This window comes from Podarcis cretensis (genome assembly GCF_951804945.1).
Source record: "Podarcis cretensis genome assembly, chromosome: 12".
In the NCBI taxonomy this organism is placed as follows: Eukaryota; Metazoa; Chordata; class Lepidosauria; order Squamata; family Lacertidae; genus Podarcis; species Podarcis cretensis.
In genome coordinates, this window is record NC_137181.1 from 27,254,518 (window position 1) to 27,268,956 (window position 14,439).

The following is a 14,439-nucleotide window of genomic DNA, read 5'->3' on the forward strand; positions in this document are numbered from 1 at the left end:
AAAAATGGCTGCAGGAGAGCAGCATGGCAGCAAAAGAACAGCAAGACGATAGAAAGACAAAACAGATGACCTGAGAAAATGGCTGCACGACTCGGTTATTTTACAGAGTCAGCCAGAGGCACGCACATCTCCCAGGTCACATGCAGGGGGAGGAAGCTCCAGACCAGTGGAACAGGAAGTTACACTGACTGGATGTCCCCCTGCCTTATTTCCCACTCTAGGGCAATAAGGAATGTTGCATTTGACTGCACCGGTGGATTACATCCCACAACAAAAGCTCCCATGTTCAGTTCTGGCATTTGTAGGCGCGTCTAAGAATAACTCCTGTCTGAAAGCTCAGAGAGCCACTGCCAGTCAGTGAACTAGTTAAACCAGTACTCTTGACTCAGTAAGCATGACAGCTTCCTATGTTCCCCTAACCCTGCAGCTAATCATCTGTCATTTAATTACTTCAACACTGTCTTTAAACTGAGTGTTCCTACTCCTCAGCCTATCTCACAGGTTTTCTATGATGGCAGTGATACACACACACACACACACACACACACACACACACACCATTTATGTTGCCCCTGGATACCAAAAGAGATTTTCTGGAAAATAAAGTCTGAGAAGGATCTCAGAAGTCAATGGGCTTTAGGTACTCTCAATCCCTGGCATCTCCAGGTAGGGATAGGCCTGTGTCTGAAATTCTGGAGATATGCTAGATGAACTAATAGTATGTATAAGGCAGCTTCCAATGTTCCTGTGTTCCCAAAAGTGTCCTCTTAGAGATGCAGCTAGGAACTATAAAGGATCTCATTAAGATTTAGTTTTTCTAATTCACATAAACATACTATTCTTCCCCTCCCTCCTCCAAAAAACACGCACATCTACTCTAGTAGAAGCTCATATTTTCATGAACTGAAAAATTTTCATCCAGTAATTAGACACTGCATTTTGCCTTATTTCAGACAAATGCTACATTCTTCAACCCGCCCCAGTTTGAAGGACTAAGTACACCCTCTTCTTGACTCATAGGGTCTTTTGCCTATTGCATGATTTAATCAGAATTTTCCAAAGTACCCAGGTGCAATTTAATAATGCTTGTTGAGAAGTCTGCTATCTTGTTGGAAGTCTAATATGAAGTGATTTGTTAGTTCATGAGTACTTAGACAACAAAAATACCAATGGTTTTTTTATTAGTCAGTTTAAAAGACGATAACTTAATATCGCTCTACATTGGTGACATCTCAATCCTTTCTGACTGTACATTTTAGTCTAGCCAGGATTTTGATAGTCTATGAATTCTGAATTCTGTAGTAATACTTTTCAGTTAATATGGACTTATTACCCACTTGCCACTTAGTTTATCAGTTGGTGGTTAAATCCGGTTCTATCTGTGAAGTAAATGCCTACACATTATCACTGTGCAGCAGGCTGCCAACAGAGACAGTCTTGTCCTAGTCATTAACAAGCACAATGTATGCAGAACACCAGAGGGGAATTAAAACCACAAAAAATACCTCAGGGTGGTATTTTTAATATGAGAATTTAATTTGTAATTTCACAGATTAAGAATTTTGGCAGCATTAATCCTTTTATCAGCTCACAGCAGGTTATTTGCAGAAGCATAACCATAAGGCGATATTCATTGGCAGAAACACGTCTTTGCATAACGTTAAACATCAGGAGCAGTGAAACCTTTTGAAGGAGGAGAATAAAGATGAAAAATCATTATATTTTAAGGCAAGGTTTTGCTAAATGCCTCCAGTAAAATTTTTGAGTTACAGAAACACTATTTCTGTGTCTAGCAGATAATCATTATGGAGCATAAATAAAGATGCAAGAAGGGACAATCCCTGTATCAAATACTATAATTGTTTTCATTTGGTATGCATGGATAGAAATTGCAATCATATTTTTAAAAAACAACGAAGTTGTATATTTTGGCAAAAAAGGGTTACACTGTGAATTGATGGGATTTTGGTGGCTAGAACCTAGGTGATTTTGGTAACTAGTTGTGATGCTTTCTCTATGCACTTGAAAATATTTCCTACTTAAATGTTGCATTAATTTTAATTGTGGGTACAGTATATCCAGTATAATACTAGTAAGGAACTACACACATTTTTCAGTGTTAAAGGTAAAGATGATGACATTTCATTGTGGAATTCATCTACACATACACTCAGTTCCTTCTAATCCAGAGACCTTGTGAAGAACTCTGCAAGTGGGCAATCCTTTTTTTATAGTTAGAGATATCCAATATGTAGATCTTGTAATGAATTTGCAAACACATTTTAGAACTGATTATTTAATGTGAACTTGAGCTAAGGCCATAGTCACTGGAGCCAGTGTAAACATTATGGCATTTACAACCACATTGCCAAAAAGAATCCCATCCTTGTGGTGACACTCCATAAATCAGCTGTAATGTTTGCTGTGGCTACTCTTATTAATTTAATCCATGGCCTGAGGGCTGGATTTTAATGTCCAAGTACCATGTTCCAAAGGTGGGGTGGGGCCAGAGACCGAAGTGGGCAGAGCCAAAGAGAAAACCAAACCAAATAAATAAAACAGGTCAATGCAGGCCCATGCAAGCAGACAGAGAGCCCCACCCCAGTACAGTGGTGCCTCGCAAGACGATATTAATTCGTTCCGCAGGTTTTTTTTTCTTGCGAGTTTTTCGTCTTGCGAAGCACGGTTTCCCAATGCGTTCCTATGGAGACCGTCCGGGGACAGAGGGGAAGCGCCGCGCGCCTTCCCCTCTGTCCCCGGACCTGTTTAAAGCAAGGGGCGGCGGGGAGAAGATTGCTTCTCCCCGTTGCCTGCCCCGCAATCTCCGGGGATTGCATGGTTTCCCAATGCGTTCCTATGGAGACCGTCCGGGGACAGAGGGGAAGCACCGCGCGCCTTCCCCTCTGTCCGCGGACCTGTTTAAAGCAAGGGGCGGAGGGGAGAAGATTGTGGGGCTGGCAACGGGGAGAAGCGATCTTCTCCCCGCCACCCCTTGCTTCAAAAGAGGTCCGGGGACAGCGGTGAAGACGCGCTCCGCTTCCCCGCTATCCCCGGAGCTTGCGGGGCAAGCTTCGTTTTGCGAAGCAAGCCCATAGGGAGATGCGTCTTGTGAAGCGGCTAAGAAAACGAAAAACTCCTTCGTCTAGCGAGTTTTTCGTCTTCCGAGGCGTTCGTCTTGCGGGGCACCACTGTACTGAGTTGAGTGGAAATGCTGACTTTTGCTCCTAAGATCAGGCAGCATTTATCTTCTCTGCAATCTTAAGGCTGTGGCACCTCAGCACGAAGATTGTATATATGCACCCCTGCCTGTTGCCTTTTGCTATCAAAGGTGGTTCTACCACCTTATTCAGAGCCCTGCCATTTGGGGCTTAGTTTTTTTTATTTTTAGAAAGAGATTAAAAATGAAGAAACAAATAACACGTCTAGGTCCTACTCCAAGAGAATCTAAGTCAGGCAAGCACTGTTAGTAGGTCCTGAATGGCAGCAGCCAATAAAACAGAATTAGTATATTCTCTCTTACTATTGGCAGTGTAATCAGGAGCTGGTTGCATAGTGTGTCCTGAATTCTCCTCTTCTGTCTTTTCCTTATGCCACACAGGTCTTTAAGTAGCTCCTGAAAAGCAGGGGGAGGGGCTGTCCCAACAGTTCTTTCAAGCCATTAGTAAGTGTCTTTAGGGGCTGATTGCAAGAACTCCCTGGCCTGGGATGAAAGAATAGCACGGGAACTTGTCTTGTTTTCATAAGAATGTTGGATCACAATTTTCCATTAAAAAACAAGTTGCTGGCTTTTTCTTGCTTGCTTTTAAGTTTGTGGGGGGAGGGGAGTGAATATCTTAGTGCCTTGAAACTTTAGAAACTTTTAAAGTTAAATGCCTGAATTCTATCTTTTCCCTGCAGTGTCTTCTATTTTTTCCGTACCTAATGTAAGATTACAAGCAGAGGGTGGCGAAAGCATGAAAGTCTTTGGAAAAAACAATATTTATGGCAAAGGTCTATCAAACATGAAGCACTGAGGAACATGTTGATTTCCCACAAATAATTCAGGTAAGAGTGGCTTGTCAAAAAGTTTTTGTTTTTTTAAGTAAAGCTTTCTCTCCCCCCGCCCCCCACTACTTTGTACAGTATGAAACCCCCTTTTTAAATGGAAGAATTTATTCATCTAACTGTGGATTTTGTTTGGCAGATCTGTTTCGTGGATAAAAATATGATACAACACCTTGTGGCATTTTGAGGTCCCACAGCTAGCTCTAAGCATGATTAGATTTATCCTCCCTCCCCATCCATGTCAGTGCACCTCACACATGGGAAAAGAAAGTTCCATGTTTCCCATTACAGTGACCCTTATGACAAAATAGATCAACAGCGATTGTGCAGTGTTTTTACATAGTAAAACAGCGGTAGCAGGAGAGGCAGCACCCATAGGTTCTTATGATGGTAGGCTGCTGATAGCATAATGAGATATAATGTTGTGTGGTGAAAGGATATAACGGCAATGTGAGATTTATAGGAGCAGAGGACATAGTAGGAAATGTTAAGGTTGGTTAAGGACTTGGTGTAACTGAATGGGCTAGGTCTCCAATAAAAATTAGTTTGAGGGGTCCTGAAGTAGGCCCATAAGAAAACTTGCAAATAGGAAACTGTCTAGAGGCTTAATGAAAATATGATCATTAAATACAGAAATCTTTGCTTGTTATGAGTTAAAATATGAGAGAGAGCACGTGGGTTTGTTTGGCAAGACTTGAGTGAGAAGTGTTGAGATAATTGCTTGCAATTGTGCAGACTGAACATTGCAATCTTTCACCTTGACAAAAGAAGTTGATGTTGGGACACCAGCTTGTTTTGGTGCTATTGCATTCTAGCAAAGGTAGTTATTCCTCATTACATAGTATCTAAACATCTGCTGTCAGGATATGCTTCGATTTCAGGGATATTGCATCCAGTATGTATTCTCCAGCCAGCTGATCCATTGCAGTTTCAAAGTGCTATGTGGAATGTGTCTGAATGTCAATTATTGAAATAAGACGCCTGGAATAAGGATTTGGGGTACTCAGTTCTCAGATACTCATTTTCCATCTTCAGTTGTTGAAGAATTAAGGATGCCCTAAAATGTACCAATGTTTCTCTAACCCAGTGTATCTAACAGCTCTTTAAACTCCTTGTGTTATGTAAATTCAATCCTTTTTTTGGTTGTTGTTAGATGAGTACTGTTGGTATTCCTTCTCAAAGGTACCCAAAGTTGTCATGTTGCCACTTCCTTTTGACAATTGTCATTGTTCATAAGGGGAACGAGTTGTTGGTTTGTTCTTGTTTTGTTGTGCATTTGGGTTTTTATTTTGTATGTAAACCACACCCCTGTAGATCACCCTTGTAATCATAGGATAAGGGTGATATACAAATTTAATAATACCACCTCAACATTTTGGAACAAGCATTCCTGCTATCGTATCTTTTTCTCTTTTGTCTACTGATAACATAGAATAACCTAGTTAAGTACATCTAATTGAAAGAGTACTTAATTCTGCTATACTCAGTTAAAAAGAAACAATTAATTGCATCATATTTGCAACAATTTCTATTGGATATACTTATTTATGAAAGTATAAATAAATCTTGCCAGCTAGTTGCAGCTCCATGAACTGTATCTGAAACTGATACCAGCATTGGGTTGTTTTCAAAGTGGTGGTGATGTAAAAGCAGTCTACAAAATAATGACAATAGCTTTCTGGAGGAATATCAGCTAGTGTAAACTGCCCCAATTATGTCACATGTTTCTCTACAGCGAAAGGTTTATGATTCTACAGTATCAGAAATCAGGCTGCTTGGCTTGTTTACAAGTTTGTTGCCTAGTTAATTTTTACTTTTCCTCCAAGTGGCATCCCTATAGGCATTTCTTCAACTTTACCTGTTCTAATATGAAACATCAACCCTTGCAAGTACATTTTAAATGTGGATGTTTGAAAGGTTTGCAAATACAACACAGAATGTATATAGGGTTTTGATGACCAAAACACCTATTTTTCTGTGATAAAGCACATTTGGAACCTGGTGTCACTAAATTACTTATATTTTCAAAATAAAAAATCCATACAGCAACTACTGCACCCAGATGGAATAAACTGCTGCTGATGGAGCTCCACACCTGAGTATGAAACCCAACAGATTTCCAAACATCAAGTCATGTTTTTTTTAAAGTAGCCTAGTTTGAGGTGGAGGGAATTTGATCTTAGGAACAAAGGCAATGACAAAGGAAAACTGTTGCCAAATATATGTCTATGTGATTTTTCACATATGACAGCATGCATGTTTTGTATCTGTTTTTCCTACATCCCATAGCGGGGTAGTGTTGTGTTTGAACAGGAAGCACCCCTAATTTCTACAGATGACAAGATTATCTCCTGGTAGCAGCAGCATGAATCCCTAAATAACCTTTACTCTACTTTCTGGGTCATTAAAATGACATCCTCAATGAGTATACCTAATAAAGGACAGGTTAGTAACTATTGAAAGGAGCAACTGCATGCATCTTAAAAACAATGGATAAAGTAAACACAAAGGGAATCTTGTCACTATGTAGACTAATTAATTTATTGTGATGTAAGCTTTTATGGATTAGAGCCAAAAGCATGAAAGTTTATTTTTAGTTGGCAGATAAATATATATCCATAGACATAGAGAAAATAATAATAAAGAGTAGGACTAACAGAAAAGCAAGCGAACAAATAAAATAAAATAAAGAGTGGGACTAAAAGATAATCCTGCAATCTTTGATCTCCTAGCTTCCATAGGTATGTTAGAAACCTAGGTTAAAACTGTCAGATACAAGCCAAAGATTGTACAGCACCCTTTATATGAAAACCCTATATAAAGTAGTGCTTGATTTGTAAATAGAGAGGGGGGTGAGGGGGCTTAAGCCCATTGGAAAGCTAGACTCCTGAACTTGAAATCCTAGATGTATATAGGCAGGCAGCAATTACTCAGATGTGAGAAAAAGTTACTCTTTGAAACATGTTCAGAGGGCCTCTGTTCAACCCAAGAGCTAGAGCCTTCTCCTAGCAGAATTCCACTCAAGTGATGTACTGTTGCAGGCATATTTTTGCCACCCCACACTTTTCCCCCTGCAACCCCCAGGGCCATTTCCCACACAGTTCCAGAGGGTTGGTGGAGGTTGTACGGAGAGGGGAAATCAATAAAGTCACCTCACACAACAGTGGGAACCCTCCACCGAATCAAAAGTCTTTGACCCTGGATCCAACCCACTAATTATTATTAAGTCACAGATTCCACGGTTTCTATTATTACTTCATGAATAATTATTTTTATATAGTATAGCCTTATTATGATCTCATTATAGAACTGCATTTCTGAGCAAAGCTGTGTCTTTCAGCTTCACTGTGGAGCATAGCTGTCAACTTACAGATTTGAAAATAAGGGATCATCAGCCTTGAAAATAAGGGACCAGCAGCCAAAATAAGGGACCTGCAGCCTCACCTGTTCCAGGCACTCCAGTCTTCCTGTCCTCCTGCAGTCTGGTCAAACTCATGCTGCTAGCTTCGAGAACACTGTCCAACCAACTTTGTAACCAGAGGTTCAACTGAATAGAATCTGAATCACATGCACCACAAGGCCTATGCAGCCTCAACTTAAGATGGCTCCCTGGCCTGGCTTTGCATTGCAAAGTTTGCAGCAGCACGTGCAACAAAATGGCGTCCAGCATTCAAAAAAACCCTCAGCTTGCATTAACTAGCCACACACAAGGCATGCAAGCTCCACCCCCCAGTTGTTCTTAGACTTCTTATTGGGTGATCAACACAGCCAACCAACACAGCTGGAGCCTCCCTCCTCCCTGGCCGGCAGGAAGGGAGGGAGAGGAACTGCTTCCTTTGAAATTTAAGGGACATCATTTAAGGGACATTTAAGGGACATCTATCAATAAGGGACAGCAGCGTGACATGGCGCTGGAATAAGGGACTGTCCCTTCAAATAAGGGACACTTGACAGCTATGCTGTGGAGTTGTGTCTTTTACTTCTCCCACAGGCACTCAATGCAATTTTGAATGCAATTTCTAGATTGCATTCAAGCAATGTAGAAATTTACTTTCAGAATTCTGCCATTCTTCCTCACAAAGTGACATGTGTGGGCAGAGAGATTTTGTGGTTCTGCAAATAAGCTCTGTTTTCTATTATTGCTTACATTTAGTGAGCAGTATGATTATCACTATGATAGCAAAAGCACTAAAGAAGTAGCATGGTGATATCCAAACACTGGGAATGTCCTGTTAAAATAATTTTCTTAACTGACCACTTTGCATATGTGATTAGTTGTGTTTTCACAAGCTGAATTCTCCCCCCCCCCGCCCCCATTCCCTCAGTAGCATTTACTAGCATGCCTGTTCACCTCTGGCTTTTGCAAACTGTGTAAGGCACTCTTCCCAGCAGTCTTGTGTAGTTACATTATTTTTGCAGGATTTCCTTTAGTCAAGCTGTGGGGGTGCCATAGTCCAGCAGTGTCTGTGTCAGAGAGTATTGAGAAGTAATTCTAATTCCTCACCTCCTTGTTTCTTTCTAACCTCTGTGCCTCATCACCGCTGAATCGCCAGGAACAGCTTAAACATTGTGTAATTTGTTCCCAATTTGACCAACACTGGGTCATAGCACTTCAATCATTATAGTGAAGTCAGCCTGCATGAACACGTTTTATTAGACTGACCCTTGGTACCAGTGACCTGCACTTCTATACTGTATTTTTAATATAATTAAACATTGTAGTCAGGCTATAGCATTTTCTCTTCTTCAGGTTCCCAAGGTTAGTGTAAAAGTAAGCATTTAGACATAGGGGGAAATAGCAATTATATACTGCAAAATGTAGTGTGTGTGTGTAAATTAGAGTGAGGCAAACACCACTGTATGTGTGTGCGTGTACACACACACACACACACACACACACTAATTAAGAAGATGGGGTGTCTTAGTATTGAACATGTATTGTACCAATCCTAATTTCTCATGCATCTTCTTTCCAAATAATGTCTACTCATGAATGTTTAATTATTTCACTAATACTGCATCTGCATTAATTGGAGCTAGTGAAAAGGCTTATGTGATATAGTTGTGGTGGGCAGCTGAAAGCAATCTGAGTCTTAGAATCCAATGACAGCAATGTTAAATGTAGCTGAAATTGTTGCATTCGTTTTGTAAAATGTTAAATTAGAGAGGCGGACATAAAGCGGACTGTGAGATCCTAGATTATTTTGGCTGCTATTAGCATTTTTAGAGCCCTAATTTCAAACTGTCAGCAACATAATGCTTTCAGGGATGTTTTACTACTGTCTTTTTTGTTAGCATCAAAGGCATTAAATTGGTAGAAAATATCCTAATTACTATGCATATCAAATACAGCAATACCCTCATCTTGAATTGCAAGATTTATATTAGTTGCTGTGGTTAAATGTAATGGAAGCAAGAGGTGAAATTTCACTTTGTGTCAACCCACACAGATGTGATACCATTATTGGGACCAATGTCCTTATGTCACATGAAATTTATGCACAGTTTGCAGACCATTGCAAGGGTTTCTGCTGGCATAATCCTATGCCTTGGAATAAATTGGTGCAATTGATTGGGGAGTGCTTTTTTAACACCTTCACTCCCATAGCCCTTACCCACATGGTATTTTAGTCCCAACTGACTATTGCATATAGTTCAATGTTCAAGCATAGCCCCAGGTTCAACCTCTAGTATCATCAGTTATAGAATTGTTCTGGTACTGGAGTTAGCAAAGACTTCAGCCTGATACCTTAGAGAATTATTGTCAGAGAAAATAGTACTGAGTGTTTAAATACGGAATGCATGTGTTTGCACATGAGAAATTCATTCTCAAGCCTATATGCTATGAAGGTTAGTAAAAGGACCCCTGGATGATTAAGTCCCGTTAAAGGCAACTATGAGGTTGTGTCGCTCTTCTCGCTTCAGGCTGAGGGAACAGGCATTTGTCCGCAGACAGCTTTCTAGGTCATGTGGCCAGCATGACTAAACTGCTTCTGACACAACAGGCCACCATGACGAGTGCTAGAGTGCACAGAAACGCTGTTTTACCTTCTCTCCTCGGCAGTACCAGTTTATCTACTTGTGCTGGTATGCTTTCAAACTGCTAGGTTGGCAGAAGCAGGGACAGAGCAATGGGAGTTCACCCTTTTGCAGGCATTCATACTGCCGACCTGATTGGCAAGCCCAAGAGGCTCAGTGGTTTTAGACCACAGTGCCACCCGCTTCCATGAAGGTTAGTGGGTGGCTTGGGCAAGTCACTCTCTGGTCCAAACTGCATATGACCTTAACTGTACTATTGCCCTTGAGTGGGAGGATTCTTTTCCACAGATTGGCAGCACAGAGATATAAATGCAGATCAGAATTCTAGCATGGGGGTTAAGGGGCTTTATCTCTTTGCCCTCCATTGTGGTTCTGATCCAGATGCATCTCCCAGCTCCTGCAATTTGCATTGGGGAAAAAGAGGTCACATTCATTTCTGTGGGAACATTTTTTCCAAAGCAACTTACAAGTATGGGCCCTCTGATCCAGGTCAGGAATGCAGTAGGGGGCAAAGTGTTAAAGCACCCCTGTTCCCAACACTGGGGACATCATCATCATCATCATCATCATCACCATCATTAGAATTTAAATACCCGGAGATCTTGGGGTTGTTCACAGAAGAAAATCACATTTTACAAGGGCATAGGATGTCAATCAAATCACCCAAAGGCAAGGTTATAAAGGAACGTTTTTGCCTGGCATCTAAAGGTGGATAATGAAGGCGCCATGCAGACTTTGCTGGGGAGAGCATTCCACAGATGGGGAGCCATTACAGGGAAGGCCCGTTCTCGTGTTTCCACCCTCTGGACCTCTTGAGGAGGAGGCACACAAAGAAGGGCCTCAGAGGATGATCTCGGGGTCCAGGGAGGTTCACACGGAAAGAGGAGATCCTTGAGTTATGCGGCCCTGAGACGTTTAAGGCTTTATAGGTCAAAACCAGCACAACAGAACTGGAACTGGCTGAGGGTTGTTGCCCTCTGAACTCCCATTGAGGTATGGGCTACTGCTAAGAGAACAAAGTAGTGAGGACGTCAGAAATTACCCAGCAGCCAGTCCTGCAAGGGCCTTTACGCCAAGTGCTTGAAAAGTAGGAACAAGTAAACAGTTTTTTTGTCACTCCTATTGTAAATTCATGAGTCACAATCTTAAAGAAGATCCAAGAGAGCTGGGAGCAGGCAAAAAACATGTCTCTTGGTAGAGAAAAGCTAGATGTCAAAGAGGCTTTCCCTTCAAAAATTGACAAGCTTTTTGACATCCTCAATTGCAAGTGTACATTTTTTTCCTCTGCCCTGAATTTGGCTGTCCTGCAGATGCTGGTTGCAAAAAGGAAGTTCATGCCCTAAGGAAGTACGTGCCCTAAGGAGATGAAGATCCCTATGAAGCAACTTGCTTTATTATAGGAAGACTGGTTCTGTTGGACCACATCAGATTGGCTTGCTCAATCTGCCAGAGCATAACAGACAAGTCAAAAAGTGGAAGCGGCAAAAAGACTAAAGAAGGCTTGCGGAATATAAGCAGGGAAGTAAGCAGGAGGCTTCAATACCATCAAATGAAATTATTTTCACTGCTGATGAAAATGAAGAACAAATAGCTAATGGCCTTGATGGAAATGATGAATTTACATTAGAAAAACCAAGTATGCATTCCACTTCCAATGAAAAGACAGAATACAACACATTAGAAATACATAATGTTGCTATGCCGAGCATCAGGTGTGGTGTTGGCCTGTGTGCTGGCTTGATCACTGAAGAAGAGACTTGTAGTTGATCACAATGCTCTGAAGGCAGCCCTGTTCAGGGAAGTTTTTAATATTTAATGCTGTACTGTTTTTAACACTTGATTGGGAGCCGCCCAGAGTGGCTGGGGAAACTCAGCCAGATGGGCGGGATATAAATAAGTTGTTGTTGTTGTTGTTGTTGTTGTTGTTGTTGTTATTTATTATTAAAATCAAGAGGGCTCAAGAAAAAGTTATGAAATCCCTGGATTGGGTATTTGATTATCTTTGTCAGAAGAGTGAAATTGACTGCATCTTCTTTTACAGTTGCGAAGATATAACTAAAGTTATGCTGAAAGCAGACGATTCAGATCAGTAGATCCCCAGCATCATCACAGAACAACATTTTGTGTGCAGTGAGCCAGGTAGAATAAATCTGTACCACTTCCATCTAGAGAGGCTCAAAGAGAGAAAAACTAGCTGAAGTTACTGCTAATAATCTTGTAGATTCCATAAAGAAGAAGGGCATTCAGAAGAGGCTGCAGGCCATTAGAGGTGATTCTACAAATGTTAACACCGGCTGGGAGGATAGTACCATGCATTGGGTAGAGGTCAAGCTTCGTTATAAGCTGATCTTGTTAGTTGTGCCCTCCACACCAATGAGTTACCCCTGTAACACTTGATCACAGTACTCAGTAGGAGTGGACAGCAACTGGACAGGTAACATTGGCAAGATTCTAGACACTGCTACAGAACTTGACATTGATCCTTCATTCACCAAACACTCAGTTGGAGAACCTCTTACTCCACTGAGTGACAGTGTCATAAAGGATTTGCCTGCTGATCAGGCATACAGGTATCAAGTCACACAGGCCATAAGGACAAGAAAGCTTCTCATGGATCTGGCCTGTCTTGAAATTGGTCCCGTGAGCCATTCAAGGTGGGTAACAACTGTTTGTCACAGATGGGTTTCAAGACATGATGCTAAAGGCAAAACCCTCAACAGCTTAAGAACAATAGTGGAATACATCATTTGTGTGTACTATCTCTGCTTGTTCAACATCAGAGTAAAGCACTTGGGGGTGAAAGGCCCATAGAACTTTTCAGCTGCAAAAGAAGGCTGTATGGGATGCTGTTTTGCCACCCAGCGCTCACCATGGTATGCATTTAGCAAAATGATAATCCAGACACTCATGTGCTCAGATGACAGTAAGGAGAGGAAAGCTGGTTCCAAAAGATTGTTGACTTGAAGAGCAGAGATGATGACACACTGGGAAACCTTTCTGTACATCCAAGGAAGACACCTTCCATCAACCTCAGTGCTTTGTCCCTGTTGGAGCTGATAGTCTGGTCTGATGGAGTATATGAACCTCCTTTGACATGTAAACTTATTATAGCAGAAGTAAAGAAGATCATTGATGAGCTCATACAAGTTCCACAGTGGCCCTGTTATTCTCATTCTATAGAGGTGTAGGTGAAACAAGTCACAAAGGCAGCAGGAAGAGTGCATACACACAAAAAATGTGAGGGCTACATCAGAGGCCAAGAAGCAAGTAGGTGGCTGGTGTCCGAGAATGAATAAAAGCAAGATTTGATGAAACTTGTTTAAATTTATTATTAGCTGATGTCATTACTTTCTGATGTTGTTTTATGATTACAAGGTAATGTTGTGACAAACTAAGATTAGTATAGCATTACCTGACATTTTCAGAAGGTGAAATAAAAACCAGAGGGCAGTTTATGTGCTTTTTAATCAAATGTCGATTTACGAAACTAAATGTTGTCCAAGCCCTCATTGAAGAAATTTGCAAAAATTAAGTTTCACGCCCTAAAATGACACACCCTACTGCTCCAGGCAACAGGAGGTGAGGGGTCGTTGACAATAGAAGGGAAGGACTTTTGGTGACAGTAATTCAAATGAGATTTTCCTTATGTTTGCTTTATGAAATATGCAGTTAAGGTTCGCTAATCTAACCATGTGGAGCTGAGTAAAAGCAAAATACCCTCAATTTTGTGGATGATTGTTTTAACAGATAATACTTTGATTTAAATATATATCTTAATACAGGCTACTAGATCCTGATAGTGTTAAGATTCTTATCAGGCACAATTTGTGGAGTTTTTTTTGTTTCATGTATGCTCCTGAATTTGTGTTGCAGAAGATAGAACTTTCCTTGCTCTGTGCTCACTGTATGATTAGGATAAGCAGCAGATTTCCACTGAACAATCATTTTGGTCTGCCAGTGGTCTGCCTGGACATAAAAGGCTGTTTGAGTTGAAGTGGGCTGATGGTTTGGAATGACATTTGAATACATGGAGGACAATGTCTTAATGACAATGACTAAAAGGAGAAGCAAAAGAAATTCTAAACCATCCCGTTTATCCCATAGACCGTTACCTCTTTTTTAGGATTATTGTGTCACGTGACCCATTGGCTAGGCTTTGTCTAGGGCAGGAGAAAGAGGTGGGACCACTGAAGGGGAGAAACTGAGGTTTCCAGACAAAGCTTTAGTTGTGACACATGGCCTGTAACCTACAGAGACAGCAAAACCAACGAAAGGCATTGTCTCGAAGGCATAATCTACAGCATTTGAAAATTCAGAAATCATTTTTACTTTTTGTGGAATTCTGAAATAAAATAC

The 14,439-nt window shown here is 41.0% G+C and overlaps 1 protein-coding gene and 1 long non-coding RNA gene across 6 annotated transcripts in view; one reads left to right on the plus strand and one right to left on the minus strand.

The window, feature by feature from the left end:
• The window catches only part of CDK14 (cyclin dependent kinase 14), a 233,697-nt gene that overhangs the window by 178,242 nt on the left and 41,016 nt on the right, over positions 1-14,439 (plus strand). For all 5 annotated transcript variants that reach the window (XM_079948352.1, XM_079948351.1, XM_079948354.1 and 2 more), the window contains one exon: positions 3,898-4,044. In XM_079948352.1, coding sequence (XP_079804478.1) covers positions 3,898-4,013 — 116 coding nt within the window. In that variant the 3' untranslated portion in view covers positions 4,014-4,044. The remainder of the gene's footprint in view (positions 1-3,897; positions 4,045-14,439) is intronic.
• The window catches only part of LOC307200051, a 162,419-nt gene that overhangs the window by 4,987 nt on the left and 142,993 nt on the right, over positions 1-14,439 (minus strand). The window lies entirely within an intron of this gene.